At 46.4% G+C, this 25,308-nt stretch overlaps 1 protein-coding gene across 3 annotated transcripts in view; it reads right to left on the reverse strand.

Moving 5' to 3' along the window:
- The window catches only part of SRGAP3 (SLIT-ROBO Rho GTPase activating protein 3), a gene marked incomplete at both ends in the record, with an annotated part of 250,739 nt that overhangs the window by 126,417 nt on the left and 99,014 nt on the right, over positions 1-25,308 (reverse strand). For all 3 annotated transcript variants that reach the window (XM_082663233.1, XM_082663231.1, XM_082663232.1), the window contains one exon: positions 8,430-8,622. In XM_082663233.1, coding sequence (XP_082519359.1) covers positions 8,430-8,622 — 193 coding nt within the window. The remainder of the gene's footprint in view (positions 1-8,429; positions 8,623-25,308) is intronic.

Below are 25,308 nucleotides of genomic sequence, written 5' to 3' on the forward strand. Positions count from 1 at the left end.
CCTAAAACACCCAACTGTGTTGTGTACACACCTCCATGGATTGGGCACTCACACCTCCCAAGGCAGCCCTTTTCTTGCTGGACAGCTCTGGCTACTGGAACGTTCTCAAGGTTAAGTTAAAGTCTGCTTTTCTGAAAATGCTATCCTTGGACCTCACTTCTCTCCTTCAGCATCCCCACAAGTCTATTTCCTTCAAGTATTTGAAGAAAGTATTCAGTAGTATCTTGGTCTTTTCAGTTATTCATTCAAAAAACTTTGATAGAGCTTCTATTGTATGTCAGAGAGACAGAGGGACTAGAAATGGCGCCTTGCCGTCAAGCAGCTGGCAGACTGAGGTGGGAGAACGAGACGTATGAATTGGATCATTCCTTGATAATCTGACCCGAGCCCCAGGAGAGTGACATACAGATCACCATGGCAGGCCAGGGGAGGAGCAGTGACTGCGAACCTGGGACCTGCAGCAGGGACTTCGCAGAGGAGGTGAGCCCTGAGCTGGCCCTGGGGAGATGAGCATGAGCTGACCAGCAGAAGGAGCCCTCTGACGCCCACACGAGGAGGATGTGGTCTGATGGCTGACTCTCCGGGAACACGAAACCAGCCCAGAGAGGTGAGGGGACACACCGAGAGGCATGCAGCTAGAAGAAATTTTGCACTTTGGAGCCAGTTAAACCAAGATTAGAATCCTAGATTATCACAGTAAGTGAAGTAAGTCAGACAGAGAAAGACAAACATCATATGATATCACCCATATGTGGAATCTAATTTTTTAAAAAAAGATACAAATGAACTCTTTTACAAAACAGAAGCAGACTTACAGACATCGAAAACAAACTTATGGTTACCAAAGGGGAAACGTCGGGGGGAGGGTTAGTTGCATCAGGAGCTTGGGATGAACGCACACACACTACTATATATAAGATAGAGAACCAACAAGGACCTACTGTATAGCACAGGGAACTCTACCCAACATTCTGTGACAACCTATATGAGAAAATAATCTAAAAAAGAATGAATATATGTATATGTATAACTGAATCACTTTGCTGTACACCTGAAATTAAAACAACATTGTAAATCAACTATACTCCAATAAAATTAAAATATTAAAAAAAATCCTAGTTCTGCCAGTTACCTGTTCTAGCTGTGTCCCTCTGGACAAATTACTTAATTTCACAAAACCTCAATGTTTTCAACTAGAAAGACAGAGATAGTACCTGCCTCAAAGGTCACAACGTTTACCATGAAGGTTAAATGACACGATCCATGTCAAACATCTATAGGGCACCGGGCGTATGGTAATATGGATATGGGGGGAATTTGAAAGATTAAACAACCTACACAGCACAGACACAGAGCCACCAGGAAAGAGTCGGCTGGCAACCTGTCCTAGGAGAATACCAGCTCTGGACAGCATTACTGGAAAGCCATCACTGGTGCGATGGTAGCCATAGTAACAGCAGCAGCTATGAATGGAAATGCGATTCGCCACCTGGAGGACCTCCCCCATTATCCCCACCTCGGTCTGAGCAAACCTTTTCATTATGAATCCTTTGCACATTTTACTCACTAGAAAAGTGCTTCTATCCTTAGGATTCACCTGGAAGGCTAAGTCTAAATTATAGCATCTTTTTAGGGAAATGCTACATCTGTGGAAACAAAAAGTCTGTGATGTTTCATCCCCCCAAAGAAGCATTTTCTTGGCAATCAACTTAGCTGCTCACTGAATCCTCCCTCTCAACTGCTCCGTGAAGCTAAGAGATGCTCCAAACCTCCTGTGCAGAGAATATTAAGCATTATTCACTGACTGGCCAAGCACCTCCCAGCTCCTTCCACACTCTGACTTTCCACAGTTTAAACATGTTTGAATAGAATTCCCTGTTGTTTTTTTTTCACAGCTGTCCAAATAGCAGCAACCAACACTTAGACTTCTGGAGGGAGCATTTTTAGCAGGTATATCCCCGGAAGGTCAGGGGTGTCAAAAACGGAGGGAGTCAGAATTCTAAGAAGGGGGCTGTGTCATCTCCCACACTATTTGCATGTAGCGTGAACATTCCAGAGGGGAATCCAGAGTTTGTCTCAACAGAGCTTTTTAAACTGGGTCCCAAGGAGCGCTTGTTTGGTAAAAAATTAATAAACATCCTGAGAGAGGGAGAATCCTGTGGTCAAACAGCCTTCAGAAAGAAGTCAACAGGCTTATTTATTGTAAAACCTCTCAGAGCCTTTCATGGGGAATCTCTAAGGGGAGGCACAGAGTGGCAGTCTTTCCCACCTCCACTCATTCTCGCTCTCTTTGCCTTCTCCCGCACGCCCCACCACCAGCCTCCACAGCTGGACAGCTCAAGGTGTTGGAGTTTCAGAAAACACTTCTCTGGAGGAAGAAGAAATCTTAGTTCCAGGAAACCTCTGGCTGCCTAGACCTACCAAATTTGTTCGCAGGACACCCCTCTACCCCCAGAGGCAGGTCTTAAGGTCCCCGTGTGCCGCCCTCCCCAGCACATTCCTGCTCAGGACAGGCTCCCAGCCTCAAAAAGGAAAAGGCCAGCGCATCTGGCCCGGCTGCAAAAGGGCAGTGGATCATGAATTTTATGCTGGGGGAGAGGAGGGGTCTGGAAAGCCAGCACAACCTGAAAGTGAATTGTAAACAATTTATCACCTAGAAAGTCATCATCCTGGGCAACTCTTCAGCAGTGAATGGCCATCAGAATCCCCTGGAGGGCTTGTTAAAATACAAATTGCTGCCCACCCCCACCCCCCAGAGTTTCTCATTCAGTGGGTCTGAGGGGAGGCCAGAGCCTTTGCTCTTCTGACAAGTTCCCCCGGGATGGGGACGCTGAAGCTGCTGGTCAAGACCACACTCTAAACTAGAGCTCAACTTCTGCGTTCCCGACTCCCCAATGAAGGACTGTCCTCTCAGCAACCCTGTGCCTGTGCCAGGTACCACAACTGGTGGTACCTTTGCCTTCACCCAGATGGCCTCCCCAAGCTCCTACTGCAGCCACAAATGTCCCCTTCCCTGCCCCCAACCACCCCCAGCCCAGAGTCACATTAATTACCACCTGACCTTCATTCATTCATTCAACAAACATTCAGTGAGGACCAACCATATGCCAAACCTGGTGCCAGGTGCTAGGGACCCCAAGTCAACAGCCACCCCCTCTTCCATCTCAGAGCTGGCAGCCCAGTCGTCAAAAGAGGGACAGACAAGGAAAAAAGGTGACTACAACACAGGGTGGCAGCTTTTGCCTTAGGCCCTTCTCAAGTCCCTTCATCTCAAGTCCATAACAGATTCTTCTCTTTTCCTCAATTCTGCCTCTGACAGATTTCCCAGCACCTGTCCACTCTCTGTCAGCTCTGCTATCACCCAGGCCCTCGTCACCCCTGCCTGGAGAGCTATACTCCCATCACCCTGCTAGTCTGCTCAGCTCCACTCTTGTCCCCTCCAATCCAGGGTGATCTTTCAAAAATGGAAATCAGATCATGCTACTCCTACTGAGGATGGCTATGGCTCTCCTCACCACCAGTTCCAGCCCCATTGGTCTCTCTTCCCCTCACACTGTCCCCACGGCTGCTCCTTCTCACCCCTCGGGTCTCTGCTTAAATGCCACTTCCTCCAGAAGCCTTCCCTGGCTGCCGTTTTAGCTCAGTGCGGAGGATTCAAGAGGGCTGCGAATCCTTTGACAGTCCTCCAGTGAGAGGAAGGCTTTATTTTCCCTCCCTTGAGCTAGAGCTGAGACCACTCTGATCAAGAGAATCTCGGCAGGGGCTGGAGGTGGGGTCCAAGAAGACTGCGGATTGCCCTCCTGCCACCTCGGTGCCCTGAGCTCCCACGACTGAAGTGAGGCCCTGGCCCCATGTGGAGAGGGAGGCAGCCCAGCTGAGCCCAGCCTTACAGCTGTCTTCACCAAAGTGCCAGGGAACGTGGGGGAAGCTGTCTTAGACCCTCCAACCCAGACCCTAGCAATTGTTCCATCCCAGCAATCATTGGATTCGTTTATTTGTTTTCTATGTTTGATTTGCATCTCTCTCCTCCACTAGGTGGTAAATTCCACGACAGCAGGAACCAAGTCTGTCTTGTTTGCCACTGTAAGCCAGGGCCAGGCACGTGGTAGGTGCTCGATAAATACCTACTGAATAAGCGAATCAACAAGTGCAGAATATTGTGGGCACACACAGGAAGGCACCAGGTCAGACTCAAGGAAGCTTTGCAGAGGAAGTGACATCTAAACGCTGAGGCCTAAAGAACAAGCAGGTGGCAGGGTTCAAAGAACAGGGCCTCAGGGACTGGGTGCCTGCCCCAAGCACACCACCTATGGAGGACATCCCCCACGCCACGTGCGAGAGAGAGAGAGAGAGAGAGAGAGAGAGAGAGAGAGAGAGAGAGAGAGAGAGAGGGAGAGGAGGGGCAGTGTCTCATTAACCTGTGTCTTCATCATGAAGCACGGTCTAAGAAAATAAGAGGTCCTCAATATACACATTTCAAATATGATGGCCCACATGGCTTTTCGGAGAGAGATGCCTGAGCTGGAAGCCAGGAGCCCTGGGTTTTCTCACTCAACAGCTCACGATGTGTCCTTTGTAAAATCCCACTCAGCTTGCCTGGCACTCAGTTGGCTTGAGATAAAACCACTGGCTCCCTCTCTGCATCCCTGGGTTATCATCAGGATTGTAAGAGAGCAAAGACGTCAGAGTGCTTTGAAAAAAGTGTTAGAATAGAAATATGTGACGGTAGAAAAGACACACGTGATAATGTTTTTCTCTGAATGTTCAACCTGCCCCAGGTAAACTGTCAGGGCCACCAGCTGAGCCTTTCTTTGAATCAGGTGCCACATGGAACTCAGTCTGGGTTAGTCTAGCCCAGACTCCTCCTGGGTACCTCCTGGGCAGCTGTAAATTTTTCAGCTGCCCAGGTGGAGAGGGAGCAGCTGGAGCCGTAGAGAGACGGAGCCCATGGAGCAAAAGGAGGAGCAATGGACTTGGAGTCAAGAGATGTGAGTTCCTGTTATGGACTGAATGTTTGTGTTGCCCCAGAAGTCATATGTTGACACCCTACTCCCAATGTGATGTTGTTGGGACATGGGGCCTTTGGCAGGAAATTAGGAATAGATAAGGGCGAGAGGAAGGGAGCCCTCATGATGGGATTAGTGCCTTTGTAAGAGTCTCTAGAGCTTGCTTCCTCTCTCTGTTCCTCTCACTGTGGGAGGACACAAGGAGAATCAGGTGTCCGCAAGCCACAGGAGGGCGTTCACCGGAACCTCACCACGTCGGCACCCTGATCTCAGGCTTCCAGCCTCCGGAAGTGTGAGGAAAAACATGTCTGTTTACAAGCCACCGGTCCGTGGTACTTTGTTATAGAAGCCCAAGTGGACTAAGGCAGTGCCCATCCCAGTTTTGCCACTGATTTGCTGTGAGATCTCGGGCAAATTAATTCCCTCTCTGAACCAAATCTCTCAGCCATAGTGAACTTCATAGACCAAGTAAATCCCCTCCCTCCCTTTCTTCCTCCCTTCCTCCTGCTCACTTACAAAGGCCCCACCTCTGCCCCGAGGGGGCCCAGTGTAGTAGGAATAAAATGACCAGACCCATACCCTGAGAGGGTACCTGGCAGATAGGTGGACCCTCTTAATAAAGGATCTACAAGACAGCAGGACAAGGCTTCTCTGGACAGCCAGGACAGAGCACAGCACAGACCCTGTGCACTGAGCTCCAAAGAAGAAGCAGCCAGAGGTCAGGCTGGTTGGCCCTGGGGTCAAAGGGCAAGTCCAGGCATCCCCTGGAGACTCCTGCTTCCAAAAGCCATCGGGGGCAATGCCAAAGCATTAGCCTCATGCAGAGGGCCTGCAGCAGCTGCACTGGCCAGGGCCACACCCTAATTAGACATTTTCAGAGCGTGTCCAGCGGCCTGCTTGGCCGGACTGCCAGCTGGGGCTCCTGTTCTGTCTGGTGGCCTCGGTTAATGAAGCCATGAGGGGCTGACTGAGCTTATTACAGGCAATGCAAGGGAAGAGGGGATGCCCGCCCATGCTCCCCCAGTGCCCCGCCTCCCTCCTCTCCACCATGTTCACACCGAGAACGGGAAGAGAGCTGATTTCAAACCAAGAGGAAGGAGAGGGGCAGGAGCTGAGCTCCAGCCGGATCACACAGCCTGGATGGCTCCCATGACAGCGCAGCCAGAGACGTGGGTTTCTGCAGTGTGTCTGTGGTTTTAGGGGAGTGTTCAGAGTCCATGGCTGTTCTCAGACCACACGCAGGCCCTTTCTTATCTCAGGCCAAGGAGGCAGAATGAGAGCAAAGGTTCAAATCTGTCACTTTCCAATAATTGGCCCACAGACATGTTTGTACAAGCCACTCAGTCAGAGCTTCGCTGTCCTCATCTCTAAGATGGGGTAGTAATACCCATCCAGCTCAGAGTAAGTACTCAGTTAATGTGCTCAATAAATCATCGCTGTTGTTTTTATTATCAAAAGGCAGGCAAGAAAAGGCACAAAATGTGAGCTTCTGAGTCATGGGACTGCGACTGATTTTTTTTTTCTTCTACTTTTCTACATTTTCTAAATGGTATACAATGAGTATTTTACTTTTATCATTTAAAAAAGCACACCCTTTCTCCAAAAAATATATCAGAAAAACAAGATTATGTATGAAAGGGCCCAGATAGTGCCTGGGAGGAAGTTATTAACAGAAGCATCCTCCTGCAGTGAAAGTTTGAATAGATGAGATTGGGTGGAAAAACATGCATGGTATTTGCAAAAGTGTAATACATTTTTGCCCTTTAATAAAGCAATTTCTTCTCCCCAAATGTCAAGGGAAGAAGGCACAATAGTGAGTGTTCAAATGCTGAGGCACCGATTTAGGGAGATGTTGAGGGGAGCTTAAAGGAACAGCACTCCCTGGCCGGAGCAGAATGCAAAAGACAGAGAGAGCAAGGTGGACGCAACTAAACAAAGGGTGGTCTATACACACAATGGAGTATCATTCAGCCTTAAAAAGGAAGGACATTCTGACACATGTGACAACATGGGTATACCTTGCGGACATTAGGCGAAGTGGAATAAGCCAGTCACAAAAGGACAAATACTGTATGATTCCACTAATATGAGGTCCGTAGAGCAGTCAGACTCATAGAGATAGACAGTAGAATGGTGGGTGCCAGGGCGGGGGGAGAGGGAAATGGGGCATTATTTACAGGGTGCAGAGTTTCACACTTGTAAGATGAAGCAAGGGTTCTGGGGAAGGATGGGGGTGATGGTTGCACAACAGTGTGAATGTACTTAATGCCACACTCCTGTACATTTTAAAATATTTAAGGGCTTCCCTGGTGGCGCAGTGGTTGAGAGTCTGCCTGCCGATGCAGGGGACACGGGTTCATGCCCCGGTCCGGGAATTTCCCACATGCCGCGGAGCGGCTGGGCCCATGAGCCATGGCCGCTGAGCCTGCGCGTCTGGAGCCTGTGCTCCACAACGGGAGAGGCCACAGCAGTGAGAGGCCCGCGTACAGCAAAAATATATATATATATATTTAAGATGGTAAACTTTATGTTATGTGTATTTTACCACAATTTAAAGCTACGTAGAGAGAAAAAAAGAGATCGAACCCAGGGGAAAGAAGAACGGGGCAGGCAGGATGAAACAAGTCTCTGGTCTCCTGGGGTTGAGGGCCATTCACTGGAGAGATGACCCACAGGGGAGGGGGACCTCCAGGGAGTACGGCGGAGGGGGAGACAGGTGTAGGAGGACGCATCCCGGTGAGGTCGTGGCTCCTGCCCACACTTGGCGGCTGGCACCGCGGGTTCTGAGCTAGGGGCATTTGCAGCTGGAGAACTCAGCCAGGGACGTGCCCAAGAGGACCAAGCCTCCCTTCCTCCTCGAAATCAGAGCTTGGGGTATGAGAAATTAGGCCCTGGAGGGTATGTGTAGGTAAATAAGCAACTAAGGCAGCAACTAAGCCTGGCACCGTCCTCCAGGGGAGGAAGGAAGGGGAATGCTTTGAGCATCTGTTTCACAGGGAAGAAATTCTGAGGCCATTGTGCTGAAGGAATGCAGACATGGGCTGGCTCACTCCCAGATAAAAGAGAACTGGGGAGAGTCAGGATGTCCTGAAAGGAGGTAGGCTGTCACCTTGGCCCAAATGGAAGACAGCGCAGAGCCTGGTGCTTGGTGGGATAATCACAGCAGAACAATTTATTGAGCACTTAACTCTCTGTGACAAGCACTTCTCTTGGGTCCCTTGTGTATTCCCTTCAGCATCTTTATGGGTAGCAACTATTTCTAGCTTCACTTTACGCTGAGGAAGACTGAGGCTTGGAGTTGGAAGTCACCTGCAGACCCCGGGCCCTAGACGCACACCATTTGCCCCCAGTGAGTCCTTGCCTCATTTCTGCTTCAGCCCCAGCACTGCCTCCCACCGCCCCAGACCCCTGGCCCCTTCTCACTTGAACTGGTGCTCCCGGGAGCTGCGGATCTTGGAGGAGAAGCGCTCAGCCAGTTTCTCCAGGCTGCGGGAGTACTCAAGCTCGATCTCGGCTTTCCGGCGGAAAAACTCCTGGAGGTCCTGGAGCAGCTGCAGCCTCGACTCAGACTGCTGCTCCAAGCACTTGAACTGCTCCACCAGCTGCGTGCGGATCTCTGCGGACAGAGGCAGGAGCAGGCTGTTAGGCGATGGTGGGGAGAGCAGAGGGACCCACCCAGTCGACCCAATGCCAGTGGCCCAGGCACTGCAATACCATCTGCCACCCAGAGCCTCTCCAGACATTGGCAGGACGATTTGGCAAATGCCAGTTTTGGCCATGGTGTAACCCAGTGTTTTCCAAAGTTGAATCATTGCACGTCACCACCACGATTTTTGCCATATCCACACACGACCAGCATTATTATTTCTTCTGTATGATCTAGTAAATTTGCTCATTTTTCTTACTGGAAAGAACTTACAGTTTTATGTCATTATGACAAGTGTAAAACTAGAACGACTTGCCACCCTGATACACAGAAAATTTATTCAACAAAAACAGAAACTTTGTAAAATTCTCTCTAAAGACTACTGCTATCAAACGCCCTAAGCCTAAACTGCTCGATCTCCATCAACAAGAGGAATACAGGAGCATGAGAGGAGTTAAAGACAGACTTTCTCCAGGTATAGTCAGGACTGAGCGAGGGCTAAGCGTTTCAGTGTTATTCACTCTTAGGTTTCAGGGTTATTTAAGGCCATGCCTGTGTTCTACTCTGAATCACCTTGAATTCCATTGCATCAACATCTCAGGTATGTAGCCCAGACTTCAGGAAATCCTGACAGAGCAAATCAGGTCTGTGCAACCAGAGCAAAAGTTCATAAGCAGGGGCTAGAGATAAAAATCACAGCCAGATCCCAGTGGTTCTGCCACTGCTGCCATCTCCATGCATTAACCCCTTCCCTGCCATCCCACGAGCTGCTCAAGAGATCAGTCTCCCCACACTATGCTCACACCAACTCCCTGCTCAAAACTGCCCAAGGCACCCCCGCTCTGGCTGAGTATTACGTCCAACTCATTAGCACAGAATTCAAGGCCACCCATCACCTGGCCCCAAACTTCATTTCTCTGGATTTACCCCCAGTGGACTCTCCAAGCAATCCAAACCAGTCCCTGAGATGTCCAATTCCTCCTGCAGAAATGGGCCTCCTGTCTGAAAAGGTGGCCAGCACCATCTTAGCATCCTTTGGAGAAATGGTCTTCAAAGGGGGCAGCCCTACTCTGGGGCACTCGAAGCCTTCCCAAGGGGTGCACAGGTAGGAAGTGTTACAAAGGAATCGGTTTGAGATCCTGTTTCCATTCCCACTCTTTCCTCCTCTGCCTGAGAATGTGCCTCAGCATCTCTCCTTTCCCACCTCACTCTTTACAACCGTCCTCTCTCTTTGCAGAAGAAAGACTAACTTCTCCGTCGTCCAGAATCTGGCTATGGTGCAGTGCCCCAAAGTGTCAAGACAGACTTTGAGGACGATTTAGAATGTTGGTGCTCGCAAATCTTCTTTAACCTAGTTCATAAATCCTCGCTCCTCAAAGTGTGGTCCATGGACCAGTAGCATTAGCATCACCCATAGACTTATTAGAAACACAGAACCTCAGGTCCCAACCCAGACCTCCTGAATCACAATCTGCATTTTAACAAGATCCCTGGATGGTCCTTATGCACCTTAAAGCCATCAACCATTCATCCACATCATTATGAGAAGTATTTCCCATACTGTCTTACTTTTTATTTTTAGTATTTATCAAATTATAAAACATTGATATTATTTTGATGAACTGTATGATAAATCAATCTGAAATAAAGATACTTAGGGTTTTATGGCCAAAGGAATTTTTTTTAAAGGTCCATTTCAATTTAAATACATATTTTGGGCAAAAAGAATAGAGCAATCAATAAAAAAGTTCAGGGACTTCCCTGGTGGTCCAGTGGTAAAGAATCTGCCTTACAATGCAGGGGACGCGGGTTCGATCCCTGGTCAGGGAATTAAGATCCCACATGTCACGGGGCAACTAAGCCCGTGCGCCACAACTACTGAGCTTGTGTGCCTCAAAGAGAGAGCCCACGTGCCGCAACTAAGACCTGACACAGCCAAAAAAGAAATAAAATAAATAAATAATAAGTAAAAAAATAAAAAAGTTCAAGCATAAAAATATATTACAATAAAATTCTGTGAAGGAAGTAGAAGGAAATTATGAGCTCAAGAAGGTAAAGACAGGAACAATGTAAACGTAAAATTTCTGCCTTGTATAGGTCATTTTTGATGAGTGGTGGTGGATACCAATATATTGTGGTATTTATCTTATCACCTGGTAATTCCACTCATGGATCATACCCCAAAGAAATCAGTGTTTATGTCTACAAAAAAATATGGAAAAATACTCATAGAAGATTTATAGCTAAATATTAGAAACAACCCAAAATGTCCATTAAGAGTAGATAAGATTTTTTTTTCAGTAGGGCAATTTATTTCAAAATGCTTGTCACTCTTAAAATAGTAAAGTAAATTTATGCAAAGAGTAGGTAAGATTTTTTAAATGTGAGATATTCATTCAATGGAATACTATACGATAAGGAAAAAATGAACTACTGCTTGCTACCTGCTTAACTCTCCTTATGTTGATGGAAAGAAGGAAGAAAAAATGAGATCATGCAAAAATAGTTTATGGTGATAGAGGTCAGAGAAATGATCACCTTTGGGGGATACTGACTGAGAGGGGATGTGAGGGTACATTCTGGAATGCTGGAGATAGACTATCAAGGTTACACCTTGATCTGGGTGGTAGGCACACTGGTAAAAATGAACTGAGCTGCACACTTAAGATCTGGGCATTCTACTGTTTATAAGTGATACTTCAATAAAAAGGCAAACTAAAAATTGCTGTTATTTAGTTTCCATTTGATACATTTAAGAGAGTAGGGTAATTTTGCTCTAAGAGGTCAATATTTACAACACGGCAGAAATGATATCCTTTGTAACTATTTAAACTTCTAATGAAACATTTCAGATGTCAAGTTAAAATGTGTGGGGCAAAAGAGATTTTTTCCCCCAAAGTTCATTTAGAGGGTAGGCAAGCAAAAAAGTTTTAAAACCAGTGCTTTAGAGCCCAAGCTCTGCTCCTCCCAGGAAGTCCTGGACAGCTCAGCCCTCATGACCCTCCTATGAACTCCCTTGGTACTTGCAATTAGTCTCAGACCGCCTTGTACTATTTTTTTAATTCTTCATGTATGCGCGTCATATCGCCTTAGCTCCCCGAATGAAATTTAAGTTCTAACAGTGGATTCTCCCAGCACACATGGTATGTCAGTATCTGTATAGCAAATTACTATTTGCCTTTACCAAGTGCATTTACCCAAGGACATCAATTGCTGTGATTATGGGAATCTCACCCAACACACACACACACACACACACACACCACACAAGCACCATACACACACCACACATACACCAGACACACATACAACACACGCCACACACTCACACAAAACGCACACACTCACCATGCACGCGTTTACACACACCACACACAACCCACCACAGATACACACACCATACACAAACCACATACATATACCACACAAACTCATATACCACACATACACCACAACCACCACACACACACTACAAACACACCACATACCACACACACACCACACATGTCCACATGCACACTCACACACATACACCACACACATTCACACACACCACACATACACTATTCCCACACCAGACATGGATATTATTATTATCCATTTTTACAGATGAAGAAACCAAGGCTTCTGTGTGAACCAATCAGGAACTTGTCCAAGGTCACATTTTGTTCTGTGAACTGTAACAATCTACGCGGGCACTCCTTGACACAGCCTACTTGTTAAATTGGATTGAGATGCCTTCACTCCACAAGTGCAAACCCTGCCATATCAACACATAGTTACAAAAATGCTTTCTAAATATTTTTTTTTGATGGGAACCATTTTTAAAGTCTTTACTGAATTTGTTACAATATTGCTTCTGTTTTTATGTTTTGGCTTTTTGGCCCGGAGGCATGTGGGATCTTAGCTCCCCAACCAGGGATCGAACCCGCACCCACTGCATTGGAAGGCGAAGTCTTAACCACTGGACCACCAGAGAAGTCCCTAAATATTTTTAAAATTACTTGTAGACCATCCACTATTTAGGACTCATAATAACCTTAATAATTATTGTGAGCACTTACAGAGCACATCATGTGTTCCACGCCTGACGCTGAGTTCTTTGGATATTTATCTCACAGAATCTGTATAGCACCCCCTCTAAGGTGGGTGCTACTAGTATTCCCCCACTTTTTCCCCATAGATGAGGAAGTGGAGGCTCAGAGGTAAGCAGTCTCTGGTCATAACAGCTGATGTGTGGCAATTAAGCTAAAAATCAAGCCCAGTTCCTTCAGATGGGAGCAATGACCCTCCCAACTCCTCACTTAACTGAGGCCATACTACTTGCTTTAAAAGACTTGAATCTAACTTCTTGTGTTCAATACACAAGAAGTTGTGTATTCAACTTCCTGTATCCTTTTTGTAACAAGACGGTGGGCTAAAGAGATATTATTTATCAAAAATGCTGCAGCCACTGCCTTCCTCCATTATAGGGCATGATCAGGAGCCAATGTTCTCATATTTTAGAGGAAAATCTCATAAATCACACTGTGCTGACAGGAGATGATTTGGAAGGAGCAGAGAAACCTCCCCCAGTTCACACAAGCAGCTGGAGGCTCTAGCAGCTTGGACGGCTCAGAGTCAAGTCTTTCTAGCAGGAAATGCCCTGGCAGGAGCCGGACTGCAGCCTGCTGGTGCTGTAGAACCCTGCAGGGATTTGACTACCCATCTCCTTATCTCTAACTCCCTTCCAACTTGCTCTTCCTTGGAGCCAGCACAGATTTGGTTTTTCTCCTGGAAGATTTCAAAAGGAGGGGGAAATAAATAAATAAATAAAACAATTGCTCACAAGGCACAGACTTCATTCAGAAGACTGTCCCCTGGGAGTGGTTCCAGGCTCAGCACAGCACTGAGTGGCAGAAAAATCAAAGGGGGTTGGGCAGGGAGGAGAAGGGGCTTGGAAAGTCGGAAAAGGCTTTGATATCAGAACCTTAGAGCTGCAGGGGACCTGCATGACTCCTGGCGCAGCCTCTGGTTTTACAGACAGAGGCGTGAAGCCCAGAGAAGGTCTCTTGAAGCACAGCTCTCCCTGTGTTGCTCTCCTGATAAAACTCTCCATGGAGTAATAGGGGAGAACAAATCCTACTCCATATTTGATGTGCTTCTTTTACTTTAACCTTTGTATTCTATTGCTTTTGCTACAAGTTAACCATGAAAAGAATGTTGCCTATGGCCTGAAATATACAGGATAGCCCTTCTCAAGTCTCCGGCCTTTAAAGGAATAACACTCTTCCATTCATATAGAGATAAAAAAGTTGCAGAACAGAGAATAACATTTGTCCTGCTGGAGGTTTACAAACACTGTGACCAGGCCTGCATAAACAGCTGCAGGAACAAAGGATTCAAAGGATTCCTGCGCCAAGAAGTTTGCAACCACCAACCACACCCCCTCCCCTTTTAGTAAGAAAGAAGCCTGAATCCTGACTCGGGGAAGATGGTCCTTTGGGACACTAGTCCATCATCTTCTCAGTCTCCTGGCTTTCCAAATAAAGTCACTATTCCCTGCCACAACAACCCGTCTCTCAAATTACTGGCCTGTTGTGCCGCGAGCAGGACGAGCTTGGACTTAGAAAGATGACTCCCTATTGCTTACAGGATAGAGGCCAAACGCCTCCGACGTTCAGAGTCCAAGAGTCGATAGCCTGCCTAACCACCCCCCTTAACACTCCCGCTTATTGTGCAAGCAACAGTCTCACCCAAGACCATGGCGCCTGCACCAATGCTACCACCCATGGCGATACTCAGGTGACCCACGTTCCAGGAGGACAAGTTTCCTCACACTCTTCACCCCACTCACAACCACAGCCTCACAAGCAGAGGGAGCAGGGAGATTCTTCAGATCCAAGGTAATTAAGAATTCTTTTTTTTTTAATTTAATTTAATTTTGATTCTTTTCCCTCTCTTTTTTTAAATTTTATTTATTTATTTTTGGCTGCATTGGGTCTTTGTTGTGGTGCGCGGGCTTCTCATTGCGGTGGCTTCTCTTGTTGTGGAGCGCGGGCTCTAGGTGCACAGGCTTCAGTAGTTGTGGCACATGGGCTCAGTAGTTGTGGCTCACGGGCTCTAGAGCACAGGCTCAGTAGTTGTGGCACATGGGCTCAGTAGTCGTGGCTCACGGGCTCTAGAGCACAGGCTCAGTAGTTGTGGCACACGGGCTTAGTTGCTCCATGGCATGTGGGATCTTCCAGGACCAGGGTCTGAACCCGTGCCCCCTGCATTGGCAGGCGAGTTCTTTTTTTTTTTTTTTTTTGCGGTACGCGGGCCTCTCACTGCTGTGGCCTCTCCCGTTGCAGAGCACAGGCTCCGGACGCGCAGGCTCAGCGGCCATGGCTCACGGGCCCAGCCGCTCTGTGGCATGTGGGATCTTCCCGGACCAGGGCACGAACCCGTGTCCCCCACATCGGCAGGCGGACTCTCAACCACTGCGCCACCAGGGAAGCCCAGGCAGGCGGATTCTTAACCACTGCGCCACCAGGGAAGCCCTCTATTTTTTTTTTTTAATTAATAGACTATTTTTAGAGCAGTTTTAGGTTTAAAGAAAAATTAACCAGAAAGTACAGAGTTCTCATATACCCTCCCTCACTCTCCTGAACAGATCCACCTATTATTAGCCTCTTGCATTGGTGTGGTACATTTATTACAATTGATGGACAATACTGATATATTATTATTAACTAAAGTCCATAGATTACATTAGGGTCACTCTTGTGTTTTACATCTATGGTTTTAAAAAATGCATAGTGTCATGTAGGCATCACTACAGTATTATAGAGAGTATTTTCACTGCCCTAAAAATCCCCTATGCTCCATCTAGTCATCCTTTCCTCCCTCCTCGTCCTAACCCCCAGCAACTACTCATCTTTTTACTATCTCTGTAGTTTTGCCTTTTTCTAAAGGTCGTATAGTTGGAATCATACATTATGTAGGCTTTAAAACTGGCTTCTTTTACTTAGTAATATGCACTTACGGTTCTTTCATGTCTTTTCATGGCTTGATAGCACATTTCTTTTTATTGCTGCATAATATTCCATTATTTGTAATAATATTTATGGTTTCTGTATCCACTCACCTTTTTGACAATTATGAATATTTTGTGCAAGCTTTTGTGTAAACATAAGTCATCACCCCATCTGGATAAATACCTTTTTGTTAAGTAATAGACTAAATTTAAGAGCAGTTTTAGGTTTACAGGAAAAAGAGGGAATTCTAGTTTTAAAACACAGGAGTTTTAAAAATTAGTACAAAATTCAAAAAGTAGAAAGTGTATAAAGAGGAAGTTCTCTCTTCCACTCTTGTTCACCAGCCACCTAGTCCCTCTCTAGCAAGGTAACCAAGTTTCCAAGTTTATGTTTCTAGAAATAACTGCATATTTCAAAAACATTATTTCCCCTGTTTTTATACATATTATATAGCATGACATTCACAGTGTTCTGTACTTTCTTCTTTTAAGAATACATTGTAAGGGACTTCGCTCCAATGCAGGGAGCACAGATTCAATCCCTGGTCGGGGAACTAAGATCCCGCATGCTGCATGCTGCAGCCAAAAACAAAACAAAACAAAACAAAACACACACACACAAAATACACTGGGGAACTCAATCCATGCCATTTTATAAAGAACTTCCACATTCCTTTTTACAGCACTATAGAATTCCATATTCTATATTCTATATTCCAGATGTACAATTTTTTTAGCCAGTCCCCTTTCCTGGACCTTTAGGTTGTTTGTAATTGTTTACCACCATAAAAAGTGCTGGAATAAACAGCCATATACAAGCCTCATTTTGCACACCTGCAGGGATGTCACCTGTGTGATGAATTCTTCACATAGAAGTGCAGATCAAAAGGCACTGATGTTAGCATTTTCAGATTGCAAAAGTGCCCTTCCCTGAAATTTCACCAACTTGTACTCCCAGCAGAAATTTATGAGAGGGTCACAGGGACTATTAGAAACCTGACACGCTGGGATTTACTTCAAAATAACCTTGGGTAGGGGACCAATAGTGGTAGTGGTAGCAATATAGGTAAAAAACATGATTGGCCTTGAGTTGATTGGTGAAGTTTAGCTGTAGTGATGAACATGGGGAAGAGGCTTCTTATACTATTCTCTCTAATTTTGTAATGTTTGAAACTTTCCGTAATAAAAAGGAGAACAAAGAAAGTCAGGCAAGGCCAGAAATATGATACAGAGCCTGCAGCTCTGGTTAACAGGTCTGACCAGTTAGAAATTAAGAATGCCAATAACTTGTCCCTAGAGGCCTCTGCCCCTATCCTGCAGCGGGCTCTCCTGGGCTAGAAGGAGGGGCCAGAGCACGACCCTCAGAGCAGGCCCCGCTCAATTCTCATCCTTAGACCCTGTCCTGCGAATGTGGTAACTTTTCTGACACTCCCTGGGACGGTGAGGCCCCACTTTCACAGTCTGTGTCCGTCCTGAAAATCAAGATCAAGTGTTTTGCGCTCTGCTCCCCAGAGGCGGCTGGTGTACCCTCCCCAGGATAAAGTTTCAGGAGCTAACAAGGAGGATGGTATGTTACACAACTACGCACAATCCTGCCTGAGGCTGGCACTATTCTCATTCCTACTTTATAGATGAAGCAATTGAGATGCAAGGAGGGGGTGTGAGTGCCTATGGTCACCCAGAAAGTGGCAGAGCCAGGGCTCAAATCCAGAGTAAGGGGCAGACAGGAGCCAAGATGACCCAGTCTCCAGGTCAGGGTGCTTTCCCTGGGGGATGTCCCAACGCCCCCTCTTGCAGGGATCATGTCCCACTCCACCTCCTGTCTCCACCCCCCACTCCATCTGTCATCTCTGTGCCATTCTCACTGGTTCTGGCTGTCATCGTGTCCCCCAGTGCAACCTGACCTTGACCTCAGGCCCTCCTGTGATAGAAGAAGACATCAGTTCAAAGCCTGGCCCTGCCACATATTCAGCAGGTGAACTCGGGAACATTTCCTCATTTCCCAGGGACTCAGTTCCCCCTGTAAAATGGGGATGATAGTAATCTACCACATATTGTTGTTAAGGGTTGATAAGTGACCATGGAGAAAGCTCTTAGTACAGTGCTTCATCTATATCAGCACTGCACACAGTGGCCACTAGCCACACGTGGCTATTTAAATTTGATCAAAATAAAACATTCATTCCTCAGTGGCACGTGCCACTTTTCCAGCGCTCAAAAGCACGTGTGGCTAGTGGCTACTGTATTGGACAGCACAGAATATTTCCATCACTGAAGAAACTTCTATTGGATAGCACTGTATGAGAGGCTCAGTAATGGTTAGCTATGATTCTCATTTATTGTTATTGCTTTCTGTGGCCATTTCTCATATCCTCAGATGGAATAAAGTCCTAAGGCAGGGGTGACACCCATGTTTTATTACTCAGAATTTGCGCTCAGTGCTTCCAACAAGAGCAGTGTAATGGGGCCCGCGAGGCCCTCACAACAGTGTGATGGAGACCCACTCTCATTGCCGCCAGCCCAACGCCCAGCATCCTGAGGGGTCCACAGCCATCCGCCTCTAGCCTTAGGAGAAGCAGTGTGGCAGAGTGGATGGACGCAGCAGAGTCTGGACTCCAACTGCTCTCATGAGTTGGACTGTTGTCTCTGCCAGAGGCCATCATGAGGTCTTGGGCCAACGAGTCATTTTCTCTGAACCGTTTTCCCATCTGTAAAAGGCAGGTAACTGTGCTTATCCTGCAGCATTGCTGCAAAGATCAAAAATAATGTGTAGAATGTGCCAGGCACCTAGAAGACCCTCGGCAAACAGCCACCACCGAGAGGTGGCAGTGACACAGCAGGAAGGGCACAGCTCCCAGGCTTTGGGGAGAGCCAGCCTGGACTCCAAACCTGGTTTTCTCCACTTTGCAGAAGTCGCCTTGGCTCTCTGAGTCTCTTTTCTAGTCTATAAAATGGAGAATAATAATACCTTCCTGGTGGGTTTGTCAAAAGGGCGAGAGGTGGTGTGCATATAAAGCCCCTGGCTTGGTGCCTGGTACATAGCAGGTAGGCAATAAATGGCAGGAGGACTTCCCTGGTGGCGCAGTGGTTAAGACTCCGCCTGCCAATGCAGGCGGCATGGTTCGAGCCCTGATGCGGGAAGATCCCACATGCTGTGGAGCAACAACACCTGTGCGCCACAACTACTGAGCCTGCGCTCTAGAGCCCGCGAGCCACAACTACTGAGCCCGCGTGCCACAACTACTGAAGCCCGAGCGCCTAGAGCCCGTGCTCCGCAACAAGAGAAGCCACCGCAGTGAGAAGCCCACGCACCGCAACAAAGAGTAGCCCCCACTCGCCGCAACTAGAGAAAGTCTGCGTGAAGCAACGAAGACCCAACGCAGCCAAACATAAATAAATAAATATATATTAAATAAGTAAATAAATAAATGGCAGGAATGAGACATCACTATCGCTGCAGCCACGTAGAGTGAGCCTGGGGCACGCTGGGCACTGAGCTAGCTGATTCCCAGGCTCAAGTCACGCCCTCTGTCCACCACCCCACAAGGACCATGTATCACCCCGGGACACCGTGGTGTATCATCCTGCGGCCTGTCGGCACTACGTTCCCTCTTCCTTCCCTGCCTCTGTGCCAGCCTGGGCCCACGTTTCTTTCCTTCTCTGGGTCCTGCATAAAAGTCTCCACGACCCCAGCACGGGCTCTGCACCCCAGCCACTTCACCCAGCCTCGTGAACGTAAAGATGCAGCTCGTCGTGGGGCCCCACGCCCCGGAGGGCACCCAGCTCCGGGCTGCTGTCAGGGCAGAATTCGCGCACAGCCGTTTCCCTGCAACCACTGCCGCCATGCGACCAGCTCCGCCCCGCCCGACCAGTAGAGCCAGCCTCCCCCTGGAAGCAAGCTTCTCTCTGCAGGCTCCAACCGGCTCACAGCACCTTGCATTATCTCTCTCATTTTGCCCAGGACCTCTACTAAAGACTTAAGTCCGTCCTTCATTAACCTTGACCAAGCCCCTTCGCATCCTACATCGCTTCTGACCACAGAAGAGGGCGGCAGGGAAGGATGAGGAAATTGAGGCCCAAGAGAAGGTAAAGGACCTGTGGGAATCACAGGATTCAATTCCGGCTGGCCTGACCCTGCCAGGTGCTGCCCTGGTCTAGCTCTGCTCCCCACCCATCTGAGGGAATCAGACCCAGAATGAGATTGTTTCTCAAATCTTAGCACGGCCTCAGCCCTGATAAGTGGGCCACTGGGTGATGCGGTGCCAAGAGCTGGGTCTGGGATCAGAGTTGCTGAGTTCAGAGCCTGGCCTTGAAGTTCGCTAGCTGTGTGAACTTCAGCAAATCAGCCTCTCTGGGCCGTGGCTTTCCCATCTGCAAAATGGAACGAATAACAGCAGACAATTATGGCACTTCGCGCTTCCCACTAACTGTCTCCTTCTTCAAGCAAAGCAGTGAATATTATGCTACAGCCTTAGGAAGAGGTCGCTACTACTGTTATACCATTGGATAGACTGAGGCACAGAGAGGTGAAGTGATTTGCCTAATTTCATCTAAACATTAAGGAGGCTTTTGGCTCCAAATCATGTATCACTTGCCAGAGGTGTTTCCTGCGCGCTTACCGTATGTACTATACCAAGTCAGCCAAGTTTTTACACTCTGTCTTTAGCCATCTCACAATTACTCGGGGTAGCAAAGGCCAGGCTTAGAACAGATAATCAAAGCACATCAACCCCTGAGGCCTCCCTGAAACAAAATTATATCCACTTCCAGCTTTCTGGGGAGTGGGGGAACACATATGTTGGAAAGCAGCTGGGTGAAGTGACTGGCATTTCCTCCTCTGCTTCTGTTGATGAACATGGGGAAGACCATGTGCCTCCCCCACAAAGGAAACAGAGTATATGAGCTAGTGTTCTGAAAAAATAAGAACTATTTAATGATGATGATGATAATGCTGTCAGCCAGGAAAATCTTCCTCTAAGAGGAAATTATATGGTCCCAAAGAAACTAGGGAATTAGCACTGGATATACATTCATAGTTGAAAAGATGGGAGACGAGATTCCCACTTCCCACTGTGGTCCAATAGCACAGATCCAGCTCTGCGGCCCTGTGGGCATCCCTACCTGGATTGCGAAGCCAGGTCCCTTGAGGAGAGTTCAAAGCGGAGTGGGTGGGAGAGAGGGTTTCCCTACAGCATCTGGGCTGTGTCCAAATAACAGCCATTCCTTCTCATGAAGAAGTCAGACGGAAGTTGCCTCCCCACCTTCCAGATGTTCAGTGAAAAGCAAAGAATGGTCAGAATAAGGCCACGCCTCCTCCTACCAGAAGCTCTCAGTTAAAATTGGACATGATCAGTTTCAACACGACATTAATATTCACGACTTTGTTGCTCAATGGTTCTTGAAGGATCAGATGTATTTAAATGGGAAAAGGTCAGGAATCATTAATGCTGAATTTCCAGCTGCATCCTCTGACCAAAGACGCTTTTCTTTGTGTTTCCAATCCTACCCTGCTCCCAGAACTCAGAAGTCAGAGAACTGGGGACCCCTGGAAACATCTGTTTCCTAAACTTCAGAGCCATTTTCACAGTGTGTCCTCTCTAAAAACCATCTATCCTATATTTATTTAATATATATTTTTAAATCACCTCACTTTTTACAGAGGATACTTTACAGTATTGACATAAATGGAAAAACCTGAGTCACTCTCCATTGATGGAAGGTAACTGTAAAAATAAATACAATGATCAGAAAATAATGTTATTCAATTCTGCCTAGATTCTGTAGCCTGAGACCAGATTTCTTTCTTTTTCGTTTTTTTTAATTAATTTATTTTATTTTTGGCTGCATTGGGTCTTCATTGCTGCGCATAAGCTATCTCTGGTTGTGGCGAGCAGGGGCTACTCTTCGTGGCGGTGCGCGGGCTTCTCATTGCGGTGGCTTCTCTTGTTGCGGAGCATGAGCTCTAGGCACGCAGGCTTCAGTAGTTGTGGCACGCGGGCTCAGTAGTTGTGGCTCGTGAGCTCTAGAGCACAGGCTCAGTAGTTGTGGCGCATGGGCTTAGTTGCTCTGCGGCATGTGGAATCTCCCTGGGTCAGGGCTCAAACCCGTGTCCCCTGATTGGCAGGCGGATTCTTAACCACTGCGCCACCAGGGAAGCCCATCCAGCTTTCTTTTTGATAAAAGGAGTCTGGTAAGTATTGAAGGAAGTGTTGAAGACACACAAGCACCTAACAGCAATTTTCTCCTTAAGAGGGGTTGAAGGAGAATTAACAAAGGAAATAAGTTATCTGTTTCTGTGAGTCAACACTATTTAGTTCTGTCCCTGTGAACCACCTAAAATTACCCTATATATACACCATCAGTAGTGCTCATCCCTCACTTCAGGAAACAGCAATTGGTCTAGTTCCTTAATTCACAAAAGGGAAACTGAGGAACAGAGAGCCTTACCCCAATGTGGTACCAGAACCTGGGTCTCCCAGCTTCTTAGCCACTGCTCAGCTCTTTTGACTACAGTTCTTCATATACAAGTCCTTTCTGCTCTGTTGTGACAACAGGCAGCTAGTACAATGTCAGTGTCTACCACCAAATTGGTTCCTCACAAATATTTTTAAATGAATATATTAGCCAGTCAGAAGAAACAGTGCATTGTGGAAGGTTGAATAATGACACCCCCGCAAGGATATTCATCTCCTAATCCCTAGAACCTGTGAATATTACCTTAAATGGCAGAAAAGGACTGTGAAGATATGATTAAATTAAGGATCTTGAGATGAGCAGATTATCCTGAATTACCCAGGTAGACCCTAAATGGAATCACGAGTGTCCTTATAGGAAAGAGAAAGAAAGAGATTGGCACAGACAGAAGAGGAAGAGGTGATGAGACTACAGAGGCAGAGATTGGAGTGATGCAGCCACAAGCCAGGGAACGCTGGCAGCCACCAGAAGCTGGAAGAGACAAGGAATGGATTCTCCCCCAGCATCTCTGGAAGGAGTAAGTGGGGTCCCCTGACAACATCCTTATTTTGGCCTGGTGAAACTGACTTCAGACTTCTAGCTTCTACAACTGTGAGAGAATTAATGTGTGTTGTTTTAAGTCACCAGATTAGTGGTAATTTGTTACAGCAGCCATGGGAAACTTATACAGTGTACATTATTACCACTTTGAAAGCTCTAAAGAATTACAGAATATGGTCTAAGCAGTGCATGATATAGAAATTCAGATGACCAGAAGAGGGAGGGACCTTGGGGTGCTGGAGAGCTAGCTGAGACCTCATGAAGGAGGAGAGCTGAGGCGGGATTTGTAGGATCCAGAGAAGCAGAGAGAAGGAGCTGGGCATTATATTATACAAATCCACAAGCATTTCCTGACTGCCTACTATGTCTGTGTTAAAGGACAGGAGGATCTGAGATAGAAATAACATGTACAACAGGATCCCTGCCCTCAAGGAAGTACCAGTGTACTGGGAGGATAAGGCATACCTAGGTGAAAAAAAAAATTAGCAATATGAATTGGAATAATTCCCTTTCTAGGATCAGAGGAATACACCCAAAAATGTGCAGGAATTTTTATCACAACGTTATTTATAAAAGTAAAAACTTGGACACAACACAACATAATCCAACAACAGGGGATTGGTTAAATATCCTCATACATCCATGCGATAAACTTCTCTGCAGTTTAAAAATCAGTGCTGTATAATAGTTAATGACATAATGATATAATAGTTATTATAGTTAATATAGTAGTTAATAGTTACAGTAGTTAATATGTAATTAATTGGAAAGTTAAAGTTAATTGGAAAATGCCCATAATAGATAGTTAAATAACAAAAGTGGGTTACAAAAATAGTCTTCCCAAAATATAACTATAGCTATTTATACACAGAGCAAAACTAAAGAATATACAGCGAAGTGTTAATTGTGGTTACCTCTACGTGGTGGGATTACAGATTGATTTATTTCTTGGATAAATATTTCCTGAGCACCTAGGTGCTAAGCCATGGCTTGGCAAATTTTTCCTAAGGGGCTAGATAGTAAATATTTTAGGTTTTGCAGGCCATACAGTCTCTATTGCAACTACCCAATCCTACTCTTGTAGCACAAGAGTAGCCACAGACAGTATGGCAATGAATACACATGGCTGTGTTTCAATAAAACTTTATTTATAAGAACAAGCAATGGGCCACATTTGACCCATTGGACCAAGGTTGCCAACACCTGCACTAATCCCTGTGCTTTTCTATTTCTATATTTTTCAAATCCTCTATATAATAGACATTACACCTCTAATATGGGGAGGGGCAGTAAATTTTAAAAAACACTCACTATCGGGAATTCCCTGGGAGTCCAGTGGTTAGGATTCCAGGCTCTCACTGCCAAGGGCCCGGGTTCGGGAACTAAAATCCCACAAGTTGAGCAGCGCAGCCAAAAAAAAAAAAGGATTAAAGAAAGAGTTTCTTAAAAACAAAAAACAGCTTACTATCAATTGGCCCTGGAAAGGCCATGGTTGGGTCTAGTAGGGTAGCAACCTCAAATATCTCCAGGGGTTAGGCAGGTAACAAAAATGTGATTAGAGACCTTGCATAAAACAATACAGAGAGCACAGATTTCACCAAATATATTCAAATTCACTCTTTAATGTTAATGCTGTATCTGCTAAACAAAAGTGATCTATAAACCTCTAGTTTATGACTCCAGCAAATGTCACTTTAGCTAGTGCCAGCCCTGATTCAAACCCAGAGCATGACAGACCCCACTGTGCCATAGCTGTCCCCACCTTGACCCCATTAACTCATGTTGAAATGACCAGCCGGGGCCAGAGCTGCTAATCTTCATTGAGAAGGTGCCTCCGGCCATGTGTGCATTCACCTGACAGTAATAGGATGCAGGATGAATTTCCTTGACCTTCTGATGAGAATGCCACATGGAAGAATATCCAAGGCCTCAGTGAAGCCCAAATATTTTATGCACATTGCAGCTACTGCTCACGAAGTCTTGCCATGGGATGGAAAGGCACTACATCAGGCTGAGTGATTTATGTTTCTGAAAGCTACGTGAATTATTGCCCATTACCTCGTTCTGGCAACTTTGCAAATTCTTGCCAATTGATTTTTGGAAAGAAGAGAATGAGAAACAAGGTGGGTTGCTCCTCTGTGTGTGTGTGTGTGTGTGTGTGTGTGTGTGTGTGTGTGTGTGTCTGTGTGTGTAAAACTCTGCAAAGGTTTTCAAAGGGAATCTTTATCCATTCGACAACAGGGGCAGAGGTTAAATTTTCAAGGAGGTCAGTGAGCGGGGCCTGTTTATTTGAAGGAGTTTTATTTTTGTAGTGCACATCAAGCAAGTCTTTACAATCACTGCTCTAAATTCTTGTTGTCAATCAGGAACCTTCAGGGAAACTCTTCAGGAGACCTTCCATGCCTCAGAGGATAGATGGAGTGCAGCAAGACATAAAAAAAGGAATCTAGATATGTACCTTCTCAAATTCTGAGTCCAGACAAATTTTAGGAAAAGGCTCAGAAAAAAATACAGAATTATTATGGTTGCCTAATGGCTTAATAATGGCTTACAAGCCTGAGCACAGATAATGTTAGCACATGAACATGCTGTGGTCTGGTAAGGCTATTTCATACTCAAACATGGACTGGAAAAAATAGGGTCTG

The sequence above is a fragment of the Grampus griseus genome, assembly GCF_964374135.1.
Source record: "Grampus griseus genome assembly, chromosome: 10".
Lineage (NCBI taxonomy): Eukaryota > Metazoa > Chordata > Mammalia > Artiodactyla > Delphinidae > Grampus > Grampus griseus.